The sequence below is a fragment of the Scleropages formosus genome, chromosome 19 (genome assembly GCF_900964775.1).
Source record: "Scleropages formosus chromosome 19, fSclFor1.1, whole genome shotgun sequence".
In the NCBI taxonomy this organism is placed as follows: Eukaryota; Metazoa; Chordata; class Actinopteri; order Osteoglossiformes; family Osteoglossidae; genus Scleropages; species Scleropages formosus.
Genome location: NC_041824.1, coordinates 9,889,730 through 9,902,200, shown reverse-complemented (window position 1 = coordinate 9,902,200; position 12,471 = coordinate 9,889,730). Strand labels below are relative to the sequence as shown.

Sequence of the window (12,471 nt, the reverse complement as noted above, 5' to 3'; positions counted from 1 at the left end):
GCGCGGTGGCGCAGTGGGTTGGACCGCAGTCCTGCTCTCCGGTGGGTCTGGGGTTCGAGTCCTGCTTGGGGTGCCTTGCAATGGACTGGCGTCCCGTCCTGGGTGTGTCCCCTCCCCTTCTGGCCCTACGCCCTGTGTTACCGGGTAGGCTCCGGTTCCCCGTGACCCCGTTTGGGACAAGCGGTTCTGAAAATGTGTGTGTGTGTGTGTGTGTATTTATCTTCCTTCATACTGTAAAGAGTTTTGAGAAGCTACTTTAGACACCATGCAAAATAATTTATGTTGTCATTATGATTATGATTGCTCTCTTTCTCCGTTGTCGGTACGAATTTTTCATAAGGTTCCCCAACAGCTCGTTGCGACAAGTCATTAAAGGTGGGGACCGTCTCAGCGAAAAGCGCTTGGTTCAGGTCTCCACGCATCCAAGAACGAAGGGGTGGATTCCAAACTTTGGGAAACCGTGGATGAGCAAACTAGCGTCTCCAACACAAATTGGTTAATCAGCAGTCGCACGCCGGCGCTTTCCTCTCCTTCTCCCACAGGGCTCCGTCGACGTGTCAGTTCGACAGCCATATGGCTCGTCACCGAGCCTTGGTCTTCGGCGCGGTGCCTGCTGGGGTGCCAAGGTACAGCAGATACCATCTTCAAAAGAACATGTGGCACCTTTGAGGGGCTCTGCAGCAAATTGTGATACTGAAGAAACCGAGCTCAGCCGTCCTGCTTTTCGTCAGTGTTAATCTCGGCTGCTTAAAACCATGGACGCTCTGTTTAATTTCCTTATCCCAGTCTACCGGGTTTACCAGGCAGGGGAAATAAAAGGAAGTAACTTGTGGGAGGTAGTGATGCTCAGTAGAAAGAAACTTTAAGGAGCGTAGCATTTTAGAAATGGAAAATGAATCTATTTTGGCAGTAAGTAAAGGGAACATTGAAGTATGTCTGTGTTCCCTGATCACCGATACAACCAACCAACGTCAACAGCCGCTTGTCTTGAGCAGGATTGCGGCAAGTTGGAGCCCTACCTGGTAGCACAGGGTGCGGGGCCACAGGGGGAGGGGACACACCCAGGACAGGACACCAGTCCATCACAGGGCAGTCCAAGCAGGACTCGAACCCCAGACCCGCCAGAGAGCAGGACCTGGCAAAACCCGCTGCGCCACCACACCCCCGTGGTACTACAACAGGAGGTGGGAATTCTATTAGCGCTATGCTTCTGGGATAGGCCCCAGACCACCACGACCCTGACCTGGGCATGCGGCTAAGGATAGTGAGTGAGTAAAGTGTGTGCAGTATGTTTACACACACTCTCACACACGCACACACACTGAGAGAGAGAGAGAGAAAGGCATGTGCTCCCACATCTCTGCTCACAATACACCAGCATGTAACAAATAATTTACCATTAATTGTGCTGAATGAATAATCAGAGCCTGGCTGGCATCCATCCCTTAGGTGCGTGTGTGTGTTCAGCGCTCGGGGTGTGTGGAGACCCGTCTCATTACAATAACACATCATGAGCTCGTTTATTGTGGCGCGAGGCCAGAAGTACATTTTGTCTATTTAATTAACGCTTTTGGCCCAAGACAGTGGCTGGGGATGAAGTCATTCCGTTTTCCTGAGCCATTGGAGACCCCCCACGGACGGGGTGGAGCGCGGGTTGCGGTCCCTGCCCCCCTGGTCCTCCTGGGATGCTCCACCGACTCATAATAACTTGTTTCCACTCGTGTGTTCACCGGGTCTCCTACAAACACAACGTCACCTGTAGACTGAAACTAAAGGTGTCGCAACATCTGGCAAGCTGCGCGCGAAACTAGAGAAATCGCGCGTCCCGCGTGGACGTCCGCGTGAAAGGGAGGCGGTATTGATATTCCGAGAGCCGCGCGCGCGGTCGCGCTCCCGTCCGGGGAACTGCGTGGGTCCACTCCGCAACATACCCACCGCGGGGAAGGGAGGCACGAGCCCACTCCGCGCGTGGAACAAGCCCTCCTTTCACGCCACACAGCGATAGATATAGATACCAAGTTTCCTCCATGTTTGTCGAGGGACGTGGGTCGTAGAATAGAATAGATGTGTCATGAGGAGAGGGCGATGGTGATGGTGATGATGATGATGATGATGATGATGCGGAGATCTGCGAGGTCTCTGACGGACGCCCCGTAGACCTGTTCGAACGCTCGGCAGATCCGCGAGAGCGGCGCGCGCGCCCGCCACGAGACCTCCGCGCAGCCGAGCCGGGTTCGTTCAGGAGCAGAAGGAGCTTTTCTCACGCGACAGGAAGAATGAAGGAGAAGGATTTGATCGAGACGGCCAAGATGCAGGGGAACGTGCTGGTAAGTAATACACACGTTGTGATTGTTCAAAAAATATTAGTTATTATTCTTGTTGTTATTTTCATTCGCCTCATAGAATTCTCTGGCAACCAATCCAATTTCTCTCTATTTGTTTGCTTGTTTCTTTGGTTGTTTGTTTCAAATTGGGAAGTGCCGGGTTTCATTGAGGGTTTTTTCTTCCACGGTCGCAACTGTGTGTCCGAATAAAAAAGGGGCTTTAATGGTAAGATCAAAGAGGCTCTTTATTCTCTGATCGATTCTTATCGCGCCGCTCACGTGGACACTTTCCACGTCCATCCATTTCGGGCGAGCGCTCCTTTGAATGTATCAATGTTCTACAGGATCATGTGTAGAAAATGTAAGAGGAGTGTGACCGATGAGCGCCGATCGCGGCAGAATCTGAAACGATAAATCAGTTCCTTGAGGGTCGGGGGGGGGGGGGGGGGGCTGCTCTCCCTTTGCCCCACAAACAGTCCCATATTTCTGATCATTTCTTCTCGTCTGATCATCCGGCAGCGCAGTGTCGCCGGGTGGACATCAGTTCGCAAGTTTCTCAGTCTCCATAGAGCGCATGGCTTAAATGAGACGGGAAAGCATTTACAAAACTCATTCATTCATTCATTCATTCATTCATCGCCCGAATTGCACTTCTGAACGCCGCACTTTTGCCGGGAATCCATTTACTAGGATTTTACCACCCTTAACGTGCCCTGTGGGGTGAATTGACAGTCCTAGAAGATATCCTCTGGTCCAGGTGGCTCACAACCACTGTTCCTCACACCGTTTTCAGTGGCAGGTGAGATAAACACGCATCTCCCCACATGAGCCACGCTGGTGGAGGAGCCTCAGCTTCTCATTTCTCGAGTTCATTTCTCAAGTTCCCTACATGAAGAACCTGCTCTGTGCCTTCAAGGGCCAGTTCACCTCACTCTTGTACTTGTCTGATTATTATTGTTTCTTATTTAGCAGATACCTTTGCCCAAAGTGACTTAGAATGTTAGACGATCAATTTAATGGTGATTTGCTGCAAGGTCTTTATCCACAGGACTGACTGGACATATTAAAATGTGAAAATTAGTCATAGCATAGAAATATTACTCTGAATAATATTTCCTCTCCGCATGAAGTGTCTGCTTTTTTTCCTCAGTGGAACTATGAGAAATGTCAGCTAGAAGAATCATTCCATCTATTTCTGCTAAAGGACCCCACTGACTTGTGATTTCCGGTGATTCTGAAAATGAAGAGTGTTGCGTGGTGAAGAATCTCGAGCGCTGACTGAAGAGAGCGCACATTGCGAAGTCGTGGAGTCTTGTCCATTTGCAGCTTCTGATGGCCACTGATGCAGCCAGTTGGTGTCTGGAAATAATTCTCATGACAAAGTTGCTTGTTGACAATTGATTCCAATATTTTTTAACTTATCGGTTGAATATATGAATTGCCACAAATCGCTTATCATGTTTTCACAGTTTGTGCGGGTCGTTTGTCTAAAAACACTTCCGGTTACCGCAATCAGAGTGGTTAGGGCTAGAGTTTGGGTTAATGTTAGCTAGTTGACTACAGTGTAAATTTTACCCAGTCTAGGTGTAGACCTCCAGGTTTGGCGCACAGTGACACAACAGACGACTTACGGCTGCACTGCAATGACAAGGGAAAATGTACTTATTTCCTAATATGCTGCAGTTATACAGCAGAACGGCTCCCACACCATGTAAGCGCATATATGCCAGGAACTCTGATTTGCATGCAGAGCGGAATGTGCTCTCGAGGGTAATTTACAGACCTCACAAGTTCACCCCTTATTCCTTTTCCCACTGCTATTCAGGGTAAGTTATGAGTCTCACTCATCGGGCCCCTGGGATGTGAACCCATCACCTCCTAGTAAAAAAACCCAGATAACCTCTGTGCACCCCTGTGCATCTGTGCTTTTCCCGCATGAAAAGAGTATTTGAAATGAATATATTCCTATTGCTTGAGCAGCGTTTAGAATATGGGACTAGATATGTGTCGGACATGGAATGCTCTGGACACAGACACCTTCTAAACGAGTGAATAATTGGAGTTATATGCCATAAATGGTGATACCACCCATCATACCAAAACCTGGAAATAATGGAGAGTGGCATTGCTTATTTCTCCTATCAAAAGTGTGTGGGTGGGGACAGGTACCCCCCCCCCCCCCCACCACCACCACCGACGTGCCTAAATATACGCACAGACACAGACAGACAGACGCACACAGGGGGGCGCAGTGCTCGCTTCAAAGTGACGAACGAGGCGGAGAGGGAGACTTAGCAGTCAAAGGCACCCCTGAAAATGTGGGTCTGACTGCTTCATCAACTTTCGTTCACATTTCATTCGTGCTGCGTAGAGAATTGCTGTTGGTGTCCGAATAGGTGTCTGTTGGCTTTGATTTGAATGACATTTCACTTTGTGCGATGTGACAATTTGGTTTTTTTTTTCTCCACCGCTGAGCGTTTCATGTTTGTACTGTTTCAAATGCTTGTCTTTCAGTGGGGGGTGATATAATGTTTCAGGTATATTCTTAGTGCTATTTTTAAGGTCAAAACAAGCAAGAACAACTGGCAGCGTTGCAGCCCCAACTGTTCCGTGAAACCGGGTCAGTATTTATTCGACAACAGGTGGTCGAATGAATAAGTAGCTGGGTATGTCACCGAAGAGCAGCTGGTGGCATTACTTGTGGTTATATTACCATGCAGATTACATTGCAGTTCATATGAGGGACAGCAGGTGGCGTAGTGGTTCGAGACATTGTCTTGGAAGTGGAAGGTCCTAGGTTTGAATCCGCGCTCCTGCTCTAGAAACCCTGTTCCAGGTAAAGGTTCTAACAATTACCTAGCTGTTTAAATCATAGTAAAACATTGTAAATAGCTTACGTATGGAAGCCTAAACTTTGGATGCTTTGGAAAAAGCCATCAGTTAAATAATTTATGTAATTCCAGTAATAAACAAAGGAAAATGAACAAAGTTATGCTCCAGAATTTCCTGGACTACAAATATAAATATATATAAAAAATACACCTGCCAGACAATTAACACTTAATGGCAACCACATTGCTGTTAATTCTATTTTATTTCTGTTTGCGATTACACTGTACAAAGTTCTGCAGTGAGTCCTTTTGATACGTTGGTTCTCATCAACAAATTTCACCCTATGGCTTGTGTTCGTGGTGCAAGTAGGTTTGTTTATTTGAAACTTAGAAGCCAAGAAAAAACAAATGCGGTAAACAACATGCAAGAACTCTCTTCCATTACCAGGCCTGATAACAATCTCGAAGCCTGAGTACAAGTGGTAAAACGCACTCTGATAATTTCCTCTGTTTCTTTTTTTTTTTTTTTTTTTTTTTCGGAGGCTCACTATTTGCACTCGCTTCATGGACACGTGTCCCCGAAGGCCTTCCGTTTGTCTGATGCAATGACACATAATTGAGAGTGCAATTCCCTTGATGTGAAATCTCCTTCACAAAGACCTGAAACGGAGAGCGTTTCTTTCCTTATCCCTTCCGTCAAAGCAATGTCAGTTTGAAACAGTGTCTCAGTCCGGATTTACTTCTCGGTATCGGTAATGTTGGTTGATGATTCCCCCCCCCCCCCCTTTCTTCCCCAACTGTGTTATAATACCCACTGGGAAAAGGTGTGCAGCCTTTACATGTTTGCTTGTAATCCCAATTACTACTGAAGTGTCCTAAGTGCATTGAGTCCGGCCTGTTGAACACGAGTATTACAATCCACAAGCCATTTATTCGCCTTTTTAAAAAGAAAAAAAATTACAACGTAAAAACACAAATCGAACAATTCGGTGTGTCGGATGAGTCTGGGGTTCAAGACCTGCTTGGGGTGCCTTGCAACGGGTGTAGGCGTGTCCCCTCCCCCTCCAGCCTTACGCCCTGTGTTGCCAGGTTAGGCTCCGGTTCGCCGCGACCCCGCTTGAGACAAGTGGCTTCAGCCTGTGTGTGTGTATAGGGGTGTCAGAACATTCAATAATAATAATAATAATAATAATAAAATTTGCTCAATTTTTCTCATTGCAGAAAACATACATGTTGGGGTTGTAACAGAGCCCACGCACCTATTTCTAAATACCATGTATCACTGCAATACAAAGTCCTTCTGACACAGCAGTGTATGGCTTATCTGGACACACAACACTTCCTGAGCTCAGGTACGGTCAGTGCTGTGTGTGTGAATGGCTGTGTGTTGTGTTTCTGTTTTATCTACATTGCACGTGCGGTTTGAGTAGTATGACATTGTATGTGGAGTGCTGAATGGTCCCGAGGTCTGGATCGATAGGGACAGATATGAAGAAATTCAGAAAATGCTGTTATCATTCATCTTTGCGCGAGCCGCGGGTTCTGCGGGTTAAATGTTTAAATCGATATTTTGCAGCCGAAAGTGAAATCATTACTTTTTAACTCGCTTAGCCAGTGTCACAGTACTGAGGAGCTCTAAGCGCTTTCCCTTTTTATTTTGGCAGAATATTTAGTGCGGAATAGAGGTGGGAGCCTTTCTCAAGGATGCAAGTTTTACCCCCTGTGGGAGAGGAAACTTCCGGTCCCAACTTGAGTTCATGACCGTGTCTTTCTGCTCGGTGATCATGTGCGAGGGGCAGTGTGTCTTGTCATGCCGATTTCTGAGTGGCTGCATGATAACCAATAAATAATATTAATTGTCGTGATGCACGATTGTCTCATTAACGCGCGACAGTGAGCTGATCAAGATACATCAGTGCTTTGTGATGTATTGTAATTCAATAGTTTTTTTTTTTTTATTAACCACTTTAAGGTGTTTGACTTCTGTAGTGGAAAATGCTTGGAAGATGATATTATCAAGCCGCATTGATGTCAAGGCTAGTCGATCATCCGATGAGTAATTAGGATTAATCCTCTGCCGTGTACATAATTAAAAAAAAAAAAAAAATCTTTGATGCTCTACTTGATTGGTTGTGTCTTCAAGGCATTTCTGAATCTTCAGCCATGTTTTTTTTTTTTAAAGTCTATACATCGTTCCTCTGCCATTTTCAGATTACGTTTCACAGAATCTAATGGAACTTTTTTTTTTTTTTTTTAAGTTCCGTCATCACTGTGGTGACATTGAAGAGGGAAGAAAAAAAAAAACAACTACAGAGCGTTTGGGTGAATATATTTTGTGTTTATTATGGACAATGTTTCATTAGGCTTAAATGTTAAAAGCTGACATTTTTGTGATAAAAGGTCTTTATTATAGCAGAAATGATTGTCTTGGAAAAAATACAGCGCACGTAAAGCCATTTCATCTTCCACCCTCTCGTTTCTGTCTGTTGCACATTCTCTCTAGTCCAAACCAATCAATCACTACTTAGCCAGGCAAGACCAGCAAAATAATGAGTTTATGATAGATTAATGTTTCCTGGTTCTTCCTGACCTCACTTCTGCCTCTGCATGGGCTTCATTTTATTGCAACCTTAGAGTAACCATACTGTCATGACTATTAAAGTAGCAGTTAATTCTTAAAAAAAAATTCTATTTAATAAAAGACCTGTGTGCATTTACAGTTCTCTAATCGCTCGTGCTTGACGATCATTGGACGGACATTTCCAATACTTTCCTCCATGATTAATTGTTGTAAAGCGCATTATCTTCAATAAACAGGAACTTTGTTCTGATTAAACAAATTAGGAAGCAGCAGAGCCCCATAATGATGCATTGTGGGTCTGTTTTCAGTCCGAAGAGGTATAAATGATATCCTTATCCTCGGCTCAGTTCAGTACCGTACGTTTGGGCCGTCGTTCCGAGGCTCTGCTAGAGGGTTCAGATAATAAATGAGGCCACATGTAAACAGGGTTTAATTTGGGATTCTGTTTTCAAGAGATAAACAGAGGCAGAAGGACACACTGATACTGCTTGTTTGGGGCTGTGCATGGTGAGAAGGGGCGTGGTGGGGCATGGCGCTGTCTACAGCAGGTCAAGGGGAAATTCTCAAAAAAAAAATAAAAAATTTGCGCGCGCGCACACACACACACACACACACACACACAATCCATCTGCTTTTTACATGGTAGCCCATTAATCTGAGCGGTCCTACGGAAGGGGTGATCCATCAGAGGTCCTTTGCAAGTTATACTCTGCAGGTCACACTGCTGTGGAAGTACAGCCAGATCCCACCTGTGGGCAGAGTCTTTGGGGAAGTCAGGTGTATCCTGGGATGGTTGCCTTTGTGCCGCACATGAGTGGCGATGTCCTTCAACGCTGAGCTTTAGTCTTCCTTCATCACACGTCGGTAGTGCCTGCTCATACCATGGACTGTAACTGTCTTCTGCGCATGGAGATCTGAATGTGGAATTATAAGTAGTGGTGCAGTCATTTTCTGTAACATCCTGGTGACAAGGCCGAGGTACGTAGATATTATTAACCGGTATTTAGTCGACACCTTAAACATACACTGTCCAAGGTGACTTACTGTGCTACGTTAGGTACGTGTGGCTACTAACCGTTATTTAGCCATTTGTACAGCACGGTACTTTTTACTGGAGCAATCTGGGGTAAGTACCTTGCACAAGGGTACTACAGTGGGGGCCAGGATTTTGAACCGGTTCTTTCGAGTTCAAGGCGACGGCTCCAACTACTGCGGTGCTATGGTGTCCAGGTGATGGTCGAGGAGTGGGCAGGATAGACCTTGTGCGCCTGAAGAATTGCGCTGTACAAGCTGAATTCGCATTGAATTCATCTCCAGAGGCTGTCTGTTAAGACATTAGAGATTCACATACCCATCACACTTCGAGCTGAGAAGTGTGTATGTTCATGGGGGAGTTGGCAAGGTGTCCAGGTGTCTGCACTGCCTTCATTTTTTTTTTTTTTTTAAATTTTTTAATTTAGAGTTTCTGAACTAGAGTTTGGTCTCGGTTCAAGGTGTCGTAATGAGTGTCCTCATTGCGTCGGCGGCGCCCACCTGCGCGCGCGAGCGAGCGAAAACAGTCACCGTCTTCTAATGAAATTCGATGTAATGGACAGCGTAACACTGATAATGCAAGGACGTTCAGCAGGACTCAATTAACGTGACAATGACAATGAGCGTTCCTGCCAAAGCAGTTCACTCCACACGTGCTTTTACAGCTCTACAAATACAATCAATATCCCGGACACTCTGGTGATAATCGACGGCAATTAAATTATGCGTCAAGTTCAATTAAGAGAATGATTACTTCACGAACAAAAAGCACCCGCCCTCCGCCTCCTTCCCACAAGCCCCAGCTATTGCTCTGTACAGGAATCAGTTTGGGGACTTTCTTCAGAAGTGCCCTTCCCTGCATCGGAGTGACTTAATTCCTGCCATAATGCTGGTTGCTGGCATCTTAGCACTAATGCTCTTGGCAGAATATCCAGCTGCCCTCCTTTCAGCAGCGCCTAAACGCAGCATGGAGCTCCGGGAACCTGACAACAGTGCGGTGCAGATAAGGTGCTACTGCTCAGAGATAATCCTACCTGACAGAGGGCAACTTGTTGGTCATAGCTGGCCCAGCTTTGTCCTCTCTGTCCATTTCTCAGTGGCTCAGAGTCTGAGAAGTAGTTCTTATTTATTGATTTATTTTTATGATTTTTTTAAAATATAGTCTTTTTTTAATGTGTGTAGGGGGGCAGCTGAGAGTGCAGTGGTTTGACCTGCTGACTTTGGGTTTGAAGGTCACCAGTTTGAATCTCACATGCTGCTGTAGCACCCTTGAGCAAGGTACTTACTCTAAATTGCTCCAGTATAAATTACCCAGCTGTGTAAATGGTAAGTAGTTGTAGATGGCTTACATTATAAACTTCTTTGGAGAAAATCATCAGCTAAATTGAATAATATCATAGGTGCCATCTAGATTTCTTCATGTTTTAACAAGAAGAGACGTGGACTTGGCTTGGGCAGCAAATACTTTGCGAGATCTGATCGATATCTTCAGGTGGGTCCTCTCCAAGTGAGTCTACGTTACAAAAAGTCTCTGCAGCGATAATAAAGAAGCCTTCCTATCTAAACGTATAATTTGATTTGCTTGGTGTGGCCATCCACAATTCCTTGCTTTAGGGAGACAGAGAAACAGAATTCCATTAAAAGGAGCCATACATCACCTGAGCTTCTTTTTCTTCAATTGGCTGAGATCCTGACATAGACGTTGAGAGAAGGAGGGCTGCCTATGAATATTTATGAACCATGTGTCTACACAGGCCAGGTGATGCCTGTATATATTTTCAAGAGCTGCTCAACATTGCAGAGCCATGTGCTTCTTCTCCCTTCTTTTGGTCTCGTGTTTATGACCGAGTGGTCCTGCCCGCTGGGTACACTTACTGAGCGGTACCTCGGAATAGCCAGGCTTGGTTTATCTAGCGAAAATAAGAACCTTTCTTGTTACCTAGGACTTAAGAGCTTTACTATTTATTCAGAAACTCCACATTATTCATAGGCTTTACATTAAAATGTTGAAAATTTGTTGTGTTCAATTCTGTTTTGGCTTGTAGGGATATTCTCAAGATATCCTCAAGATATCCTCTTGACACCTATCCACATTTGGCTTTGTGAATGCATTTCTGGAGGTTTGCTGCATGTATCTTATTGGATCACGGAATAATATAAAATTATAAAATAAGTTTTGGTATTGTTGGGTATTGCTAATTATGATTTTTTTTTTTACTTTAAAAATTCACAATTCACAAAATTTCACAAAAACTTCATTGTTGCCCGAAAAAAGAGAAGAGACTACAGTTCAAACTAACCAAAGTGGAAAACCATCTCATTTTTCAGGACACCTCCAGGGATACGAGTTCCGCATTATACACTTTCTTATCAGAGATGTCAGAGCATGACCTTGACTTGACTTTCAGTAACTGTGATGAGCTTTCTAAGTGTAATAAAATTTTCCCCATCTGCACCTCTCATAGCATGTAGGAATATTTATGTGTATGTGTGTTTCTTTTTTTTTTTTCTTTTTTTTTTGTAAAATATTGAAAAAATGTTATTAACAGAACAGCACAGCCTTGGGTCACAGCAACACAGAGACAGAAACAACACCCCAAGAGATTGCACATACATAATACAATACGAGGACAGAAGGTTACAATATTTCAGAGTCATGATTGCATAGCACTATCTAAAAAGTTCCAAAAAGGTGTCCAGATATTTCATAAATCACTTCACTTATCATGCGGATCCAGTGTCAACTTTTCTTTAGCTTCACCATAACAATAAATTACATTTCATTGCCAAATACTTACGCATAATCAGCCTACACTCCATCGCTTCATGAAAAACAAATCTGGGTTTTTGGCTTAACAAGAATATTTTTTTTATTTTTTTTCTGATTGCTTGAATAAACATGATTCCAGTAAACTTGCAACCCTTCGCATTTCCAAATTAGATATATCGGAGTGCCTGGAGTGGCCTTACTCCACTTTCCTCCAGTATGTCTCCGGGATGTCTCAACTGCGTTTTAAATGTAAGGCCAGTCCTTTCAGATATTCAGATGATTATGAACAACATTTAGGCTCCTCCGTAAAGGGTAACTTGTCTCCTCCTATGTACCTGTTAAATCACAAAAACACAAAACATATTTTGATTAATATATATACATACACACACACACACACACACACACATTTTCTGAACCGCTTGTCTCATACTGGGTCGCGGGGAACCGAAGCCTACCTGGCAACTCAGGGGGTAAGGCCGGAGGAGGAGGGGACACACCCAGGACGGGATGCCAGTCCATCGCAAGGCACCCCAAGCGGGACTCGAACCCCAGACCCACTGGAGAGCAGGACCCGGTCCAACCCACTGTGCCACCACACCCCCCCACATATACATATATATATATATATATATATATATATATATATATATATGTATTGTATATATGTGTATATGGCTAGGTTGTAGCAAGAGAAGACAAAATATGCTCCATCCATATATATATATATACAGTGGACTCAATTGACTTACATTTTTAATGTACCATAGTCATGTCCAAGAGCTTTTTGTAGCCTTATCTGTAAACAAATTGTGGGATGTCTGTATTAAACGTTTAATGGTTATGTAGACAAAAGGAAAATTGAAAGTGACATTGAAAGTGGTATCACAGTGGAGAACAATGAACATGCTAATACGATGAATTGGACAGAGG

General features: G+C 44.4%; 1 protein-coding gene across 1 annotated transcript in view; it reads left to right on the top strand.

The window, feature by feature from the left end:
• The first annotated feature begins 1,713 nt into the window (after positions 1-1,713).
• dpp6a (dipeptidyl-peptidase 6a) overlaps positions 1,714-12,471 on the top strand; it is a 178,707-nt gene continuing 167,949 nt past the window's right edge. The window contains exon 1 of the mRNA XM_018747855.2: positions 1,714-2,327. Coding sequence (XP_018603371.2) covers positions 2,277-2,327 — 51 coding nt within the window. The 5' untranslated portion in view covers positions 1,714-2,276. The remainder of the gene's footprint in view (positions 2,328-12,471) is intronic.